Raw genomic sequence first — 18,090 nt, forward strand, 5'->3', positions numbered from 1 at the left:
ATGGGGTGGGGGATCCCCCCTATAGTGCTCAGCACTCTTACCCACCCATCTTTCCCATACAAGCTTTTAATTGTGAGCTACGTCTGGTTTACTTTTCCCTCCCCATTCAGGGGGCACATGGTGAGGTTGGACTTAATGGTTTGATACCGTCCTTATTAAAAAGGTACACCTTGACGTGGTTGCACAGCTTTTGCACTTTAGGATGAAAAATGTGTTGTGTTTTTTTCAGATAAATAACCACTATAGATGTGCATGATGCTGATGCGTGGTGACAATTTATACTATTAACAGGATGGTTTTCTTGCTTACCTATTAGGATAAGTCTTGCAGTCTGAAACAACTGTTCATCACCCCACACGGGATGCTCCTTTTTTAGGACCTCACACACCCGATTGTGCTCACGAAGCCAAATGGTTGCGTACATCATTAGTCCTGGGAGAAGACCAAAGACCTCCTGTCCCATAGCCAACCTCTTCTCATTGGGAATAGTCTCCGGGTAGATCATGTGAACTGGAGCATCAACCACTGTTGGTGGATACATATCTCCATTTATTATCTGAAGTACAAAGCCCATGAAGAAAAAGGGTTTTTTTTAGCTCAATGTTACAAGTACATTTTCATTCCATTTTCCTCTAGTTTTTTTTTTGCAAACACCGCAATACGTATACATAAAAACAAGCACCATCTTGATGGCACTTAGAGTAGGGCTTGTAAGTCTATTGCATTAAAGGGGGAAAACTTTTCAATCTGACTTTAAAAGTTTTTAGTGTGTGACAGTTTTTTTGAAGCATGGGGGAATTTATAATTAAACTGGACACCTTAAAATATATTTCTTGTAATTCTGAAATTCATGTACCTTGTATACACCAAGTTCACCCAACTTCCACCAACACCAAGTTCACCCAACTCCCCCATTGTGTCTACCTTCTACATGATGCACACATTACTAGAGATCAGTTTCAAAACAAGAAGTGTTAGACACAACCTGGGATAAAATAAATTAATAAATAAAATGTGCAGAAACGCAGCAGTAAGTAAGTTTAAAGGGCTATTTAGTTGACCCCATTTTGATAGGAGGAATAATAAAAAAATAATAATTAAAAAAAAAAAAAGTATAAAAGCCATCTCACTGCAACCAGGTGTACTGTACTAGTATTTCACCTTACCATGTGCCCGTAGGCCTCACTAGATTGGGGCAGAGCAGGACCCAGGCCTGACTTTGCATCTAGTCTTTCCATGGGCAGCTATATCCACGTATTGAGAGGTGGGTCGGGGTTGAACATGCCTCCATATGTATTTAGAACAAGGAACTAAAGCAAAACAAAAACCCCTCAATTCTTTTAGATATACTTGTAGTTTGTGAAGGCACTCTGTAGAGAAGGTTCAAAACATCTCAAAGAGAGCCACAGAACAAGATCTGTGATTGGTCCTCCAAGCGCATCTAGAGGAATCGGTGCGGTATTGCATGAAGAGAGGTCAAATCAAACATTATTGACATGCAGTTAAGTGACCAACAGATCAACTGATAAAAGCCAACACTTCTATTTTTAAAACTGTACTTTGCAGCATTTTTTTCCCACAGTTTAATATTGTCAGGTACTGTAAACCTGCACATTAGGTCATAAATCCAGAATCCCCTCCAGTAACCAGCAGAGAGTTATTATACGGACCTGATACTTTAATTTGCCGTCTTTGAAGAGTCGCAGAGTATGTTGCCGCTCTAAAGTATCTCCATATACGTGGCTGAGGTCAACCTAGAAGAGATGAGCAAGCGATTCATCATACTGATGCCACCAATTAGGAGAAGCACCATATTATGCTCCATCAGATTGTGAGACTGCATTGTTAAAAGGAGGATAAAATGGCCAGATAAAGCAAACTAATAGATCTGTGTCAAAGCAGACCGTCTACACAGAAGAGTGATCACAAATACCAGATGAACTTTCAGCATCACCGACTATGAAATATTTATCCATAAAAAAATAAAAGTGCGTGTGTGGTCCTGATAACTGTTGGAATAATGCTTATTTTATATATTGCAAAAACTATTTACTACTGTTTAGTAGTGCATGAGTTTTTGCCTCCAACAATAGTGTTCTGTTGCTAGTAAAGCGCAAAAAAAGAAAAAAGAAAAAAAAAAAAGAAGGAAAATGCACATCTCCCTCAGATAGATGAACATATTTTGCTGTTTCACATTTACATAAATGCACAGAGAAATGTGGGAACAGCTGCAAAAAGTGCACGAAAGGATAAATCTCAGCAATAAGTTCTATTTAAATGAGACACTTTTCTGTCTAAGCTAAATAAGGGCCAAGATAAACAGGATTACATAAATACTCTAGAAATTGTGGAGAGCCTTAGGGACCTTGGGGAATAGCTAAAGGATTTCTATGTTGCTGTACTACTAAGCAGTCTATCAGAACGCAATGACACTTATAATGTAGGCGTGCATTTAGCGTAGTTACGAGTTACATTGGAGTTGGAGTATGTCCGAGGAAAGCGGAGATGAGTGTAAGCAGCAGTGGGGTATCCAAAGCAGAATCCACTTTAAAAACCCAAGATCTACCCAAAAATAAAAGTAATTTGAAGGAAATATGTGAGCATTTTGTCTGCAATCAGGGCACCTAGAGACTGCCTGCAGAGTCTGGAAAGCTAGAATGAACCAACTGAAGAAGCAAAAGCAAAGGGGTAAAAGTGCCATTACTGAATAATATGACACTTCAAGTACTGAAGCTGCGTGTACTGTTAACGCAAGTACATCAGAGTATGGATGGTGTATAGACTCTGAGGCAACTAGTCCTATGACTAATGACAGAAACTTCTTCTCTAACCTTGAGCAAAGTAAGTCAAAGAAAATGATATTGGCCAATTGTCAGTATATGAATTCAGAAGGAAAAAAAATCAAAGAGGAGTTGTACCAGCTAAAATTCAAGGAAAGTGTATACACTGCCAAGCATGAACAGCACAAGAATTGTATCCATGTATGACACAGGCATGGTGCACAGAGACCCAGAAGCAATACGATAGTTGAAAAAGAACTTGCTGATGGTATTAGTTGATTTGTGTAATCAGACAATGAGATGTACTACAACTAGTGCTTCTCACTAAATTAGAATATCAAAAAGTTAATTTCAGTTCTTTAATACAAAAAGTGAAACTCATTATCTCAGTAAATTAGTCATATCATTATCTCAGTAAATTAGAATACTTTATAATAAGAGCTTGAAAATTTACTTTAAAAATGTTGGCCTACTGAAATGTATGTTCAGTAAATGCACTCAATACTTGGTTGGGGCTCCTTTGGCATCGATTTCTGCATCAATGCGGAAATCCTTAAACTAAGAATAGTACAATAATATCAGGACAAGTTCTAGACTTAATACACGTTTGTGGTCCAAGGAGTACTCAAACTCCTGGAAAGAAGGTATATTGTCTCACATTTATAAATTATGCAATAAATACAGTTGTCGTCTTCACAGCATAAATTAAATATATCTCACTGGAGTATATAACAAATTTGGAAGAATGGCAAAAATTCTGCAGATAAAAGGAGATGAACATACAAGCAATGAGACAAAGCATTAAGGAAAAAAAAATTGAATAGTGTTTCAAACCACTGTACCATACAACCAGGAGCAAAATGGTGTAGTGAAAAGGACACACACTTCCTTAAAGTATGCCATTTGACTTAGTTTTTCCAACATATTGGGGCAAAGCAATCATGACAGCGTGCCATCTTCAAAAGCTGACTACCAGGTAAAGCTACTGAGAAAACGCCATTTGAGCAATGTAACAGTGTAAGGAGGTCGACGAGGTCATGGGTACCTATGTGCCCGGTCCAGAACTAAAAGGGCTGCATCCTCTGTTTCCGGTGTGGGGGGGGCTTGAAAGATGCACCTTCCCCTGCAGTCTGGGGTAAGCCCTAGTGAGACGGAACTTCCTGCTGTCCCAGGGGGGGCGGGGAGAACCAGAAAAGGGCACACAGCGTCGGAAGCATAAGAAGAGAAAGTGCGCGAAGCAGGGCAGTCTGGCGCCGGTGGAGTGCAGTGCAGAGAGTAGAGCGGTGAGCGGCGTGCACTGCTTCCCCCACCAGAGGGTACCGGTGTGGCGACAGGCCATATAGAAGGAGCCCCGGTTGCCAGCAGAGAGCAGTGTCACTGGAGCAGAGCCTTGCTAGCAGAGAGAGTCGTGCCAGCAGAGAGTCTGCCGAACAGAGTAGAGTCGAGCTGGGTGTTGTAGCATCCAAGGAGAGAAGTGCTCCGTCCCGGGAGTACCAGTGGCATGCAGACCAACGTCCGCCATCAACATCAGGGACCAGAGAGAGCGGGAAGTGCAGCATGTGTCCAGTGATGACCAGAGAACCAGGTGCCGCACACGCGCTGCCCAGGAAGGACCGCATATGAGACTGACACTTTCACCCTGACATTGCCAGCTGTTCGTTGCCCTGACCCTTTTGAACTGATTGCACCAGCCAAGATAGTTAAGGAGCCATGTTGGGCTTGTACAGGACTGTTGCCCTCTCCGTTGTTTAGCCACTATAGTATATGGACTAGGGGCAGTGGAAGGTACTGGAGACTGACCAATGTCCCCGGAAGACGGACCAATGACTACAGTACCATCCTGGAGAACTTCATTTTGCCATTTATACGGTTTGACCCTTTTTCTCTCTGCGGAGTATTCCCCTGTAAATAAACCTGTTAACGCTTGCTCTGCCTCCTGGGCATCACTGCATCCCACATGACTGTGATTTCTACAACAGCAAGAAGCCTGAACTACAACACATCAGAATACTCAGAAGTAAAGTATTTGTACATACTCTTTAAGAAAAACATACCAAGTGAAAAACGGACAAGGTCAGAGTAAGCAGAGATGTAATGATTGATGAGAACTTTGTGTAGCTCAAGTTTGACATCATACGATTAGTCCAGCTGAAGTAATCTCAGTCTCAAAATAAGAAAAGATATGTAGAATTTTGGTTCTGTTCTCCAACCAGTAAAAAGAAAAAAAAATAAAATAAAATGATAAGCTGAAGTCAGATCGTGAAAATCAAACAAGGGTATACCAGCTGGGTGTCTACCCTACTTTCTCAAAACACCACCTGAGCCAGAGATGCAGTCATGCGATGAGATTCAGCAACTACCTGACCATGAAATACTGAAGTGGATTAATGCTGCTAATGATGAAATGTTAAGTCCCTACAACTTTAACCCCTTTCAGACATCGGGCGTAAATGTACGCCGATGTCGGACTCCCTCCCTGTGATATGGGCTCTAGCACTGAGCCCACATCTTTCCCAGAATATGTCAGCTGTTTTAAACAGCTAACATGTGACTAATGATCACGATCCATCCGCGGCTGTTAACCTGTTAAATGCCGCCGCCAAACTAGGACAGCGACAAACTCGTGCTTCCGGCAAGTGTTCCGGAAATCCCGCCCATCGGTCACGTGAGGACGGGTTAAGGATGGGTTGGCATGACAAGCAGAGGTCTCCAGCAGACTTGTATGGTTGTCACTGCCGGATAGCTATGAGCACCGCCCGGTGGTCGGCGCTCATAGCAAGTGAGCAATTCTGCTACATACAGGCGATCTGATCAACGCCTGTATGTAGCAGAGCCGATTGGATTATGGCAGCTTCTAGTCTCCCATGGAGACTATTGAAGGATGCCAAAAGTAAAAAAAAAAAAAAATAAAAATACCGTATGTTTTTTTACGCTCACCCCCTTTTGCCCCATTCAAAATAAAAACCCAGACATACATGTTTGGTATTGCCGCGTTCAGATAAGTCTGATCAATATAAAAAAAATTTAAAAAAATTTAAACCGATCACTAAACGGCGTAATGAGAAAAGAAAAAAAATGGGTTTTTTTGGTCGCCGCAACATTGCATTAAAATGCAATAATGGGTGATCATAAGATCATATCTGCACCAAAATGGTATAATTAAAAAGGTCAGCTCGGCACACACAAAAAAAAAAAAAATCCCCTCACCCAACCCGAGATCATGGAAAATGGAGATGCTATGTGTATCAGAAAATGGCGCACTTTTTTTTTTTCTTTAAGACAAAAAAAAAAAAAAAAAAAAACACACCACAACTGTGGGATTGCACTTTTTCAATTTCACCGCACTTGGAATTTTTTTTGCCCGTTTTAGAGTACACAAAACCAATGGTGTCGTTCAAAAGTATAACTCGACCCGCAAAACACAAGCCCTCACAGCCATTTCGACCAAAAAAAAATAAATAAATAAAAAATTATGGCTCTGGGAACAAGGGGAGTACAAAAAATGAAAATGCAAAACCAAAAATAGCCCTGGTCGTTAAGGAGTTAAACTTGGAAACCCAAACTACCACAAGGTAATGAAGCAATCAAATGTAACAGGGGTTTTAAGGCCTCTTTCACACTTCAGTCGTTTGGCGTCAGTCACTTCCGACAATGGATGTTGCAGTAAAGAGCGAGGACACAGGTTTGCAGTCTCTTTACCTTGTTTACTGAAGACTTCAGGCAGCCACAGTCCAGGGCACCAGATCACAGGGCAGGCAGGGTCCAGCCGGCTTGGAGGCAAGTTGGGAATCCCCTTATCCAGGTGGAAATCAAAGCCTTCCTCTAGCGCCGTGGTGGTGTAGTCCCTTACTGCCTATGGCTTCAGATAAGGTCCTCACAGATGTTCTCTCTCTCTCTGTCCCCCGTATAGGATAGGACATAACCCGTATGACTAGTGACTTGAGTCTGTTTATAGGTACTCTAGCACGCCCCGGGCTCTAAGGGTGTCACCATGTCTCCTGGGTATTAAGGCTGACAGGTAATGTGAAGTTCAGCTGTCCTGCCGGTCTCTGATGTAAGTCGTAGAGGCCCTTACAACCTTGGTGTTCCGGCTACCGGTTATCTGCGCCTCAGAAGGAGGCAGCCTGCTTGTGGCTGGTCTCCCACTGGTATCCTCTCCTGTGCTTTGCTCTACTTCACGCTCACTGCAAGATATTCAGCTTTCTGAGTGTCTCTTTCCAGGAACTGCTGCACTGCGGCTACTCAGCCCCATAAACCCTCTTCTGTCTCAGACTGATCCAGTCTGTTTCCTGGCAAGAACTGTTCTGACCTTTCCCTCCAAAACTACCTTATATATGGAGAATCACCTAGTAAATAGGATCAAAAGCTTCCCCTGGTGGCCTGGAGTGTGAATATGTTGCATGCTTGTGTTACCTGGTTACAGTTATCCCTTCTTGCCTCCAAATTATTATTATTTATTATTATTATTATTTATATAGCACCATTGATTCCATGGTGCGGTACATGAGAAGGGGTTACATACAAGTTACAGATATCACTTACAGTAAACAAACTAACAATGACAGACTGATACAGAGGGGCGAGGACCCTGCCCTTGCGGGCTTACATTCTGCAGGATTATGGGGAAGGAGACAGTAGGTTGTAAAGGTTGTAATGTAACATCACTCTCCCCGTGAGGAAAGCAATGCTACTGTGACGACCAGGACCCTGGGGAGCCACAAATACATATCACATGGCTTTAGATTTGCGGTCTTTAAATCGGCCGGACTTCCCTTGTCCAGTTTCCCTGGGCGACTGCACGCCATATTACAGTCTCCATACACACAACCTCATATGTTGCAGACACTACACACGCCAGCCCTCCTCTGACTAGTTCTCGTGGGTGTCCTGCATCGCTGTACCATAGGCTCTTTACTCACACAGCCGTACACAGTCCACGATATCCTCCGGATAACAGCTGGGCACCATATCCCCCTGTTTGCAATTGTTACACATGCCAGTCCTCTTTCGGGCACAGGACATCCACCTCCGGGCACAGGACTTGTCCACATCCGAGACCAGTACCATGGACGACTTGCATCACTGTATACGCTGCGGGTGCCAGGCTATTCAGCTGCCCTGGGTGCTGGCTCCACTAGCCTGTGCCTCCAAGGACTCAGCTAGCGCTCTGCAGGCCTCGGCTCTGCACAGCAGCACACACCAGACTGACACTGACGTGCACCTCACACACCTGACACACCCATACCCCTTATTGCAGGGCTTTTAACACACACAAACCTGTGGCTTTCAGCCACATGCAAAACCCGGATCGGAAATCCGTGACTCCCATGCACACCTATGTACTTCATCCGTCTGCATGCACATTCTGGGGAGCACAAACAGCGCCCCCTAGCTGTAACAGAGGCCACAGCCTCACAGGGTGTTGAAATATTGCCTATTGTACACTGCTCAAAAAAATAAAAAATAAAAAGGGAACACTTAAACACAATGTAACTCCAAATCCATCACACTTCTGTGAAATCAACACGGATAGAAATTATAGAAAATCTGTTGTCAACAGCAGGAGAAATTGATTAACAATTAGCAAGCCAACCCCTATAAAAAGGAATGTTTCTGCAGGTGAAAACCACAGACTATTTCTTGGTTCTCATCCTTTTAGGCTGTTTGTCACTTTTGCATTTTGTCATTAGCTCTTACCCCTAGAGGTACAGTGGCACAGCATGAGGCTGTGTCTACAACCCACAGAAGTTGCTCAGGTAGTGCAGCTTATCCAGGATGGCACATCAATGTGAGCTGTGGCAAAAAAGGTAGCTGTGTGTCAGCACAGTATCCAGAACATGGAGCAGATACCAGGAGACAGGCCAGTACACCAGATGTGTAGGAGGCCTCAGCGGTTCTGCTACTGGGTTTTTGCCCTCCTACCGCCTCCATTATGCAAGGAGGACCAGTGTCAGAGCCCTGCAAAAGGACCTCCAGCAGGCCACTAACATTGAGGTCACTGCTAAAACTATCAGAAACAGACTCCATGAGGGTGGTATGAGAGCCCGATGTGCACAAGTGGGTGTTGTGCTTGCAGCCCAACAGGCGATTGGCAAATTTGACAATGGTGCCCTGTGCTCTTCACAGATGAGAGCAGGTTCACACTGAGCGCATAACAGTCTGGAGACACCATGGAGAACGTTCTGCTGCCTGCAACATCCTCCAGCATGACCGGTTTGACAGTGGGTCAGTAATGGTCTGGGGTGGCATTTCTTTGAAGGGCCACACAGCTCTCCATGTGCAAGCCAGAGGTAGCCTGACTGCCATTAGGTGCCAGGATGAGATCCTCAGACTCATTGTGAGACCATATGCAGGTGCTCTGGGATTCTTCTGATGCTTGAGAATGTTAGGCCTCATGTGGCTGAAGTGTGTTAGCATCAAGGCCTTCATCATGCAGGAACTGCTATGGACTGGCCTGTCCGTTCCCCATACCTGAATCCAATTGATCACATCATGTCTTGTTGCATCCACCAATGCCACATTGCACCAGAGACAGTCCAGGAGTTGATGGATGTTTTAATCCTGGTCTGGGAGGAGATACCTCAGAAGAACATCCGCCTCCTCATCAGGAGCATGCCCAGGCATTGTAGCGAGGTCATACAGGCACATGGAGGCCACACACACTACTGAGCATCATTTCCACTAAAGCTGGATCAGCCTGTAATTTGATTTTCCACTTTGATTTTGAGCATCAATCCAACTCCAGACATCCATGGGATTTTAATTTTGATTTACATTAATCATTTTTAGGTTTTATTGTTCTTAACGCATTCCGCTATGTAATGAATAAAGATTTGTAACTGAAATATTTTTAGGGATAGCTAGAATGTGGTATTTTAGTGTTCCCTTTATTTCATGAGCAGTGTATATTTTAACAACTACTATTTATTGCTAGAGACAGATTATTGCCAGTAAAGCTGTGAAGAAAAAAAAAAAAAAAAAATCTGAAAGTTCTTGTTCAATGTGTGTGTAGCTGGAGCACAATTTACTTTCACTTTGCAAGCCGACAGACAAGATCCTAAGCTATAAGAAATACCAGTTGTAAGCTGTTATCCTTATTCCTGAATAAACATTCACTATTTAACGGCTGGACAGTACAGAGATTAATCTGCTGCCAACAATAACACAATATTGTCGACAACCAGAACATTTCAACTATAGCAATTACTGAAGTTGTGCCAGGTGTATTTGGCTTTTTTCCCCATAATAGTCAGGTTTGGAGGACTGTTAGTGCACCTTTAGTTTTTCATCTGGTAAAACTGTACTTCTATGAAGGAACAGATGAACGACCTCGGGGAGACCAAAACTTCCAACACTGCGGAGACACCATCACGTGTTTCTCAACGCAGTGATCCAGAACACTGACCCCATCCCTTATGGGAAATATGCAAACGCATGTAAAGTAAGCTGCGGCGACACCATCACGTGTTTCTCAACGCAAGCAATGAATAGCCAGGCCTTTCTCCGGGAAGGAACAACCACGGGAAGGGCAGCATCCAATAAAGGAGAATATCCAATAAAGGAAGACCACCTATGCCAAGCATGGTATCCATCCACAAACAGCTGTTTCGGGGTTTTTGCCCCTCATCAGTGTGGAGTAGGAAACCGGCTATTAGGAGCAGTGCCTGGTGAAAGGCTATGAAGGAACAGATGAATGACCTCGGGGAGACCAAAACATCCAACACTGCGGAGACACCATCACGTTTTTGGTCTCCCCGAGGTCATTCATCTTTTCCTTCATAGCCTTTCACCAGGCACTGCTCCTAATAGCCAGTTTCCTACTCCACACTGATGAGGGGCAAAAACCCCAAAAACTGTACTTCTGCCATTACTGCCATTGAACTGGTTGGTTGCTCAAGGCAATTTCCAGCCAGAGTAGGCTACTTTCACACTAGCGTCGCTTGCTGTACGTTGCAATGCGTCGTTTTGGAAAAAAACGCATCCTGCAAAGTTGCCCGCAGGATGCGTTTTTTTCTCCATAGGCTTGCATTAGCGACGCATTGCGACGTATGGCCACACATCGCGTCCGTCGTGCGACGGATGCGTCACGTTTTGGCGGATCGTCGGCACAAAAAAAGTTCCATGTAACTTTTTTTTTGTGCGTCGTGTCCGCCATTTCCGACCGCGCATGCGCAGCCGAAACTCCGCCCCCTCCTCCCCGGACATTACAATGGGGCAGCGGATGCGTTGAAAAACTGCATCCGCTGCCCCCGTTTTGCTTTTATTTCACAGCATGCGCCGGTACGTCGGGCCGACGCATGGCGACGGCCCTGTACCGACGCTAGTGTGAAAGTAGCCTTACACGAGATGTGACTCAAGTGGCAAAGGCAAGTTTTCAATATGAGGCTAGATTAGTGTGCAGACTGAAGCGCCGAGGTCCTTAGTGTGATAGGACTTCCCGGCCATTACTAATTTAGAGTACTGGGTCTCCATTTCAAAAGTAAGGGTACCGGTCTCACAAAACGATTTACCAACGATCACGACCAGCGATACGACCTGGCCGTGATCGTTGGTAAGTCGTTGTGTGGTCGCTGGGGAGCTGTCACACAGACCGCTCTCCAGCGACCAACGACGCCGAGGTCCCGGGTAACCAGGGTAAACATCGGGTTACTAAGCGCAGGGCCGCGCTTAGTAACCCGATGTTTACCCTGGTTACCGTCGTAAATGTAAAAAAAACAAACAAACAAACAGTGCGGCCCTGCGCTTAGTAACCCGATGTTTACCCTGGTTACAAGCGAACGCATCGCTGGATCGGTGTCACACACACCGATCCAACGATGACAGCGGGAGATCCAGCGACGAAAGAAAGTTCCAAACGATCTGCTACGACGTACGATTCTCAGCAGGGTCCCTGATTGCTGCTGCGTGTCAGACACAGCGATATCGTATGGATATCGCTGGAACGTCACGGATCGTGCCGTCGTAGCGACAAAAGTGCCACTGTGAGACGGTACCCTAAGACCACTAAGCTTTCAGTAAAGTTTATCTGAAAGGGGCATTTTAGATAATGCAGTCTTATAGACCAGCATCCAATGGCAGGATGGGGACCGTCATTTTTGTTAAAATGTAGAGGCTTTGCAAAATATGCAAATACGGCTTCATTCATCATCTATGGGGCTGCCGAGTGCTGTGCGCATCTTATAGTGATTATCAATAGTGATAAAATAGTCGCTTTCTGCTGATAGAGTGAGTGTCCGACTCCTGGGACACGCACCAGTCATCACTTATCGTAGAGACGTAGAGATGAGTGATAAGACTGTTTAGTGGGCACCAACTTCATAAAATTGGCTCATACAGTTTGATAAGTAACTTAACAGTTTACACCACCTATTGGCTTTTGCTGTGCGCCACAGTTTGGGGTCATGGTGTAGCCGGTAAATCATGCAGTTCCCCAATAAGTCACAGCCCCTAGTCAGACAAGTCGTAAAAAGGGGCTAAAAACAAATTAGTGCCAATCATGAAAGTTGGTTTCAGTTTATGGCAGAATTCTGAAGCATTTAGGTTGATCAGTACGCCTCGATGTAACAAGAAGTATTGTTTCTCCTTGCGGAGATTGACATGCTGAGCATGCCGAGATGAGGAGACTTCAAGCCGCAATGCTCCTCTGGGAAATATGCCAATTATGCAAGATTTGCATAATTATCGATGTAACAGGACACATTGTTATACAAGTAAAAGATCAGGAAAAGGAGTAAAGAACTCAGGACATGTCCACTGTTGGAACACCACCTGAGAAGGACGTTTAGGCAACGAGGAGTCATGAATCCAGTGAACGTTGGCTCAAACTAGAGATAGAAGGAGAATGACTGAAATGGTCGGATTCTCACCTTTAGCCTAGGATATTGTGGCAAGACTGAAAACACAAGAATAAAATTCCTGTTGGACAACTTTGATGAAGTTGGGCAGCAGCTTATCTGATGGTAACCCAAGTACAGCATGTCAGAGGTAACAGGATATCACTGGACCGGGGCGCACGGGGTACTCTGGTCAGGTGGCCAATTACTGTAAACAATTTCCCCTCATTTTACAGTTTGTGGAACGTCAGACTAGAGAGTCATCACTTACCCCATGACCGAATCCCTTAATGAAACCTCGTCCCATCCTCCCGAAAGTCTTGAAAAACTGATGGGTAAAATGTTGAGCGAAGAAGGCGAACATCAAATTTGTGTTCTGTGGGTCAGGAATAAACTTCTGTCTTTTCAGGAACGTCTCGACCAGCAGAGTGGGGTTTGGCAGCTCCAGTTTTCCTGCACAAATAACGGAAGATACAAGGGTTACAGTACGTTGTTGCAGTGGTCTGACTTAAGTCTGAAGTATGAAGCCCAACTCAAATTTGCTCTATTTGAAAAAGACGCTTAAGTAAATCATCGCCTTCATTCTGCTGCTCTTAGAAGACCCGGATTCAGAAGACCCGGATTCGAGCAATGTATCACTTACTGGGCTTCTTGTTACAATTATTATAGTCTCCCGGCGCTCCATTCATCATCTATAGGGCGGCCAGGCACCGCTCTCTGCCATTTCAAGCAGCCCCATAAGTAATGAATAGGGTGGTTGGTGATGCGTCCATTCTCTGCTCCATTTAGTAACAAAGAATATCGGGGGCAAGCAGCGATATGAAAGTAATCCCCTACCGCATGCATGGAAGAGAATACCTCCTTTAGAAAAATATTGTGCATATGGTGATTTAGTGCAGACGTTGGCAAAGCCGGGTGCCAACATACCATGAAGCCATGCATCCATGTGAACGGAGAATGGGTGGATTGCAGAAACCCTAACCGCTCAGGTACAGACACGTCACACTGCAGGCAGGAACATTGACTGAGGCTGGAACGGGGAGCACAAAGAAAATTGCAATTTAGCAAAAAATGGCCAGGAGGGTCCAGAAATTCCTGGACGATCCGGTGTAACAGGCCAAAGTAACCCCGTCCCAGATTAACCCCGGGTATAATTTGGCCTAGGCCAGAGTATACCCCGGGGTATAAACTGGCCTAGGCCAAACTATACCCAGGCATAAAATGGCCTAGGCCAAACTATACCCCGGGGTGTAAAATAGCCTAGGCCAAACTATACCCCTCCAGGCCACATTATACCCCCCAGGGTTAAAGTGGCCTAGGCTACATTTAACCCTGGGTATATTTTGGCCTAGGCCAAACTATACCTAAGGATGTAAAACAGCCTAGGCCAAACTATAACAGGCCACACTATACCCTCAGGCCAGACTATAGCCTTTTACTGGTTGCTATGGGATTTTACATGGCCACTTTATCCTAGCAACGCCCTGGATACGGTTGGAAAAGGGGTTTATCTACCTTGGGGGCACCCTCACAGCACTGCGGGGAAGCCGGGGAACCCTTTTACTGGTTGCTATGGGATTTTACATGACCAATTTATCCTAGCAACGCCTTGTATACGCTTGGAAAAGGGGTTAATCTACCTTGGGGGCACCCTCACAGCACTGCGGGGTGGGTGGGGATCCCTTTTACTGGTTGCTATGGGATTTTACATGGCCACTTTATCCTAGCAACGCCCTGGATACGGTTGGAAAAGGGGTTTATCTACCTTGGGGGCACCCTCACAGCACTGCGGGGAAGCCGGGGAACCCTTTTACTGGTTGCTATGGGATTTTACATGACCAATTTATCCTAGCAACGCCTTGTATACGCTTGGAAAAGGGGTTAATCTACCTTGGGGGCACCCTCACAGCACTGCGGGGTGGGTGGGGATCCCTTTTACTGGTTGCTATGGGATTTTACATGGCCACTTTATCCTAGCAACGCCCTGGATACGGTTGGAAAAGGGGTTTATCTACCTTGGGGGCACCCTCACAGCACTGCGGGGAAGCCGGGGAACCCTTTTACTGGTTGCTATGGGATTTTACATGACCAATTTATCCTAGCAACGCCTTGTATACGCTTGGAAAAGGGGTTAATCTACCTTGGGGGCACCCTCACAGCACTGCGGGGTGGGTGGGGATCCCTTTTACTGGTTGCTATGGGATTTTACATGGCCACTTTATCCTAGCAACGCCCTGGATACGGTTGGAAAAGGGGTTTATCTACCTTGGGGGCACCCTCACAGCACTGCGGGGAAGCCGGGGAACCCTTTTACTGGTTGCTATGGGATTTTACATGACCAATTTATCCTAGCAACGCCTTGTATACGCTTGGAAAAGGGGTTAATCTACCTTGGGGGCACCCTCACAGCACTGCGGGGTGGGTGGGGATCCCTTTTACTGGTTGCTATGGGATTTTACATGGCCACTTTATCCTAGCAACGCCCTGGATACGGTTGGAAAAGGGGTTTATCTACCTTGGGGGCACCCTCACAGCACTGCGGGGAAGCCGGGGAACCCTTTTACTGGTTGCTATGGGATTTTACATGGCCACATTATCCTAGCAACGCCTTGGATACGCTTGGAAAAGGGGCTTATCTACCTTGGGGGCACTGTCGCAGCATTGCATGGAGGCTGGGGAACTCTTTTCCTGGTTGCTAAGCGATTTCAAATGATCAATCTAAGGTACTTACACCATGTAAAACCCTATAGCAAGCAGGGTGCCCCCAAGGTAGATAAACCCCTTTTCCAAGCATATACAAGGCATTGCTAGGATAAAGTGGTCATGTAAAATCCCATAGCAACCAGTAAAAGGGTTCCTCGGTGTAACAGGCCAAAGTAACCCTGTCCCAGATTAACCCCGGGTATAATTTGGTCTATGCCAGAGTATACCCGGGCATAAACTGGCCTAGGCCAAACTATACCCCGGGGTGTAAAATAGCCTAGGCCAAACTATACCCCTCCAGGCCAGATTATGTAACTAATCTGGGGTTAAAGTTGCCTAGCCCAATTTATACCTCTCAGCTCATATTATACCCCAATGAAATCATTTGCATTGAGTGATATACACAAGAATTACTTAATGCTTCAACATTTTATTGAGAAACCAAACTGACAATTCTTAAAGAGTACCTCCCACTATACAAAACTTTTGCCCATGGCAAAAGTAGTTGTAAAGGGGGGTATTTGTAATGCATATGCATTACAAATACCCCCCCATTTTATAGTTACCTTAGGGGGGCTGCCCGATTACCCCCCCTCGCTAACCGCCGCTGCCCGTCTCCTGGTAGACGGGGTCCCCCTCCTGCCGCTAGGTGGCGCTGCCTCTCCATGCGCCGACGTCACAGCCAGGCGCCATAGAGGAGAGCGGCACCTGGCTAGTGCCGTTGGAGCTTGTAGAAGCAGAGCCAGCACCACCTAGCGGTGGGAGGGGGGGCAATAATTTCTCATTAGCTATAAGTCACTTATCATGCAATGCAATTATCTGGGGCAACAAATCGCCCAACAGTCATTCTGTGTATTATGACATTTAGTCTAGCATGTCCTTGCTACCAAATTAACGTTTAAAGCTAAACACTGATAACAACATTGAAATGATCGTGCTTATTTTCAAGATACAGTGCATGTTCAGTTGTTGACTGCAGATTGAAGCTTGCAGGATATGTCAACCAATCCATGGAGTCACCGACGTTTGTGTAGATTATTATGTCGCAACTCAACAGATTCGCCGTGGTCATGATCTCTGCATCAGTTGCCCAGACTCCATCACGAGAGATTCCAGAGATGTTCACATATTCATTCACATTTTGGTTCAAGTAGTCCTGTAGTTTTTTTGTCAAGTCAGTTTTCATATGGTGGATGACTTTATCTCTGAGAAGGGAATGGTTGTCCTCTGTTCCTGTCAAGATGTAGCTGATGGCCCGGAAGAAGCAGTTTCCATCACCTTTGGTTTTATATGTACGCCGTGGTTGTTCAAGGTCTCGTCTGCATCCACAGTATACAACCTTACTAAACGTAAGGCCAAGAGTGGTGCTAAGATACTTCCTTCTTGAACTTGGTAGTAGGTTGAAAGCCTTAGTTTGCTTATTTTTCTGTGTGGCAGAGTCACTGGAATAATCATCATCGGATGGTGGAGAAGCCTCTTTATCCTGGTAAATCTTTAGGTTGCTGGTGTGGTATGTGTTGCTTAATATCTTGCCAGTTTTGTTGTTCTTAAGTTTTACTCGTCCCTTGGTCAAGGATTCCACAACTAAATAAGGTCCAATCCAGCGTGGTTCCATCTTTGAACCTATGCGTTGAATACGGCGCTGATTCTTGATATAAACTATGGTACCAGCAGTGATTTCTTTGTTGCTTTTGTGTCGGCGATCAAAGGCACACTTCTGGTGTTCTTGAGCAGAGTGGATGTTGGTACTGACGTCTGAGTGCAGCTTTTTAAGAATGCTTGACAGTGTATTTAGCACATCAGGGGTGGCATGATCTGAAATGGGCATGGGATCCACTGTATCATCTTTTGAGGGATTAAGGTCCATGGGAAGCTTGGCCTTCCGTCCATACATGACCTCAAATGGAGTAACCTTGGTTGAAGCATGCACAGATGTGTGATAGGCAAACAGAACACCAGGGATGAATTGATCCCAGTTGTTTCCTTGGTCATTGACAAGCTTACTAAGAGCTTCTTTAAGTGTCCGATTATCACGTTCCCGCTGGCCATTTGTTTGTGGGTGGTATGCAGATGAAATACGGTGATCTGTTTGAAAATGTTCCATCAGGTTGTCAATGATCGAGTTTACAAACTCTCGTCCCTGGTCGCTAATCAGAGTCTCCATACAGCCAAGGCGACAGATAACGGAGTACAAAAAATTTGCCACTGACTTGGCACTCTTATCTGGGACAGCTGTTGCTTCAGTCCATTTGGAGAAATGATCAGTGGCAGCAACTATATATTTGTTGCCATTTGATGTTTCCTGAAGAGGGCCAATCATATCAATCCCAACTAAGCTCCATACTTTTCCAGGCACTGATATACTGTTGAGTGGTGGAGCTTCCTTTGTGATTTTGGGATTTATAACAAAACATTTTTGACAGGCTTTCACATACTGGTGAACGTCATTTTTCATTCCCTTCCAGTAAAACCGGTCAGAGATTTTGGCTAAAGTTTTATCTCTGCCAAAATGGCCCCCAGATATTGGGTTGTCATGACAGGCCTTCAGGATATTTGGCAGTCGACTTTTAGTAAGAACCTCCTTTTCCCTATGATAAACAATTCCTCCTTGGGCTCGATATGGCTTTGCTGTTTGTCTAAACTGGGACTTGGCATTTGCACGTTTCTCAGGAGGTAGATCGTAGGTATACTGAGGGTACCTTTGTTCTGTTGCAGTGTAGAATCTCAAAAGCTGGTCATACAATTGATCTTCCATGGTTGTCAAAATTGGAAAA

General features: G+C 45.0%; 1 protein-coding gene across 1 annotated transcript in view; it reads right to left on the bottom strand.

The window, feature by feature from the left end:
• Positions 1–18,090, bottom strand: part of PTGS1 (prostaglandin-endoperoxide synthase 1) — an 80,655-nt gene that overhangs the window by 5,946 nt on the left and 56,619 nt on the right. Inside the window, exons 6-8 of the mRNA XM_077283473.1 lie at positions 12,885–13,066; positions 1,671–1,754; positions 310–556 (exon numbers count right to left, since the gene is read on the bottom strand). Coding sequence (XP_077139588.1) covers positions 310–556; positions 1,671–1,754; positions 12,885–13,066 — 513 coding nt within the window. The remainder of the gene's footprint in view (positions 1–309; positions 557–1,670; positions 1,755–12,884; positions 13,067–18,090) is intronic.

This window comes from Ranitomeya variabilis, chromosome 2, assembly GCF_051348905.1.
Source record: "Ranitomeya variabilis isolate aRanVar5 chromosome 2, aRanVar5.hap1, whole genome shotgun sequence".
Classification (NCBI taxonomy): domain Eukaryota; kingdom Metazoa; phylum Chordata; class Amphibia; order Anura; family Dendrobatidae; genus Ranitomeya; species Ranitomeya variabilis.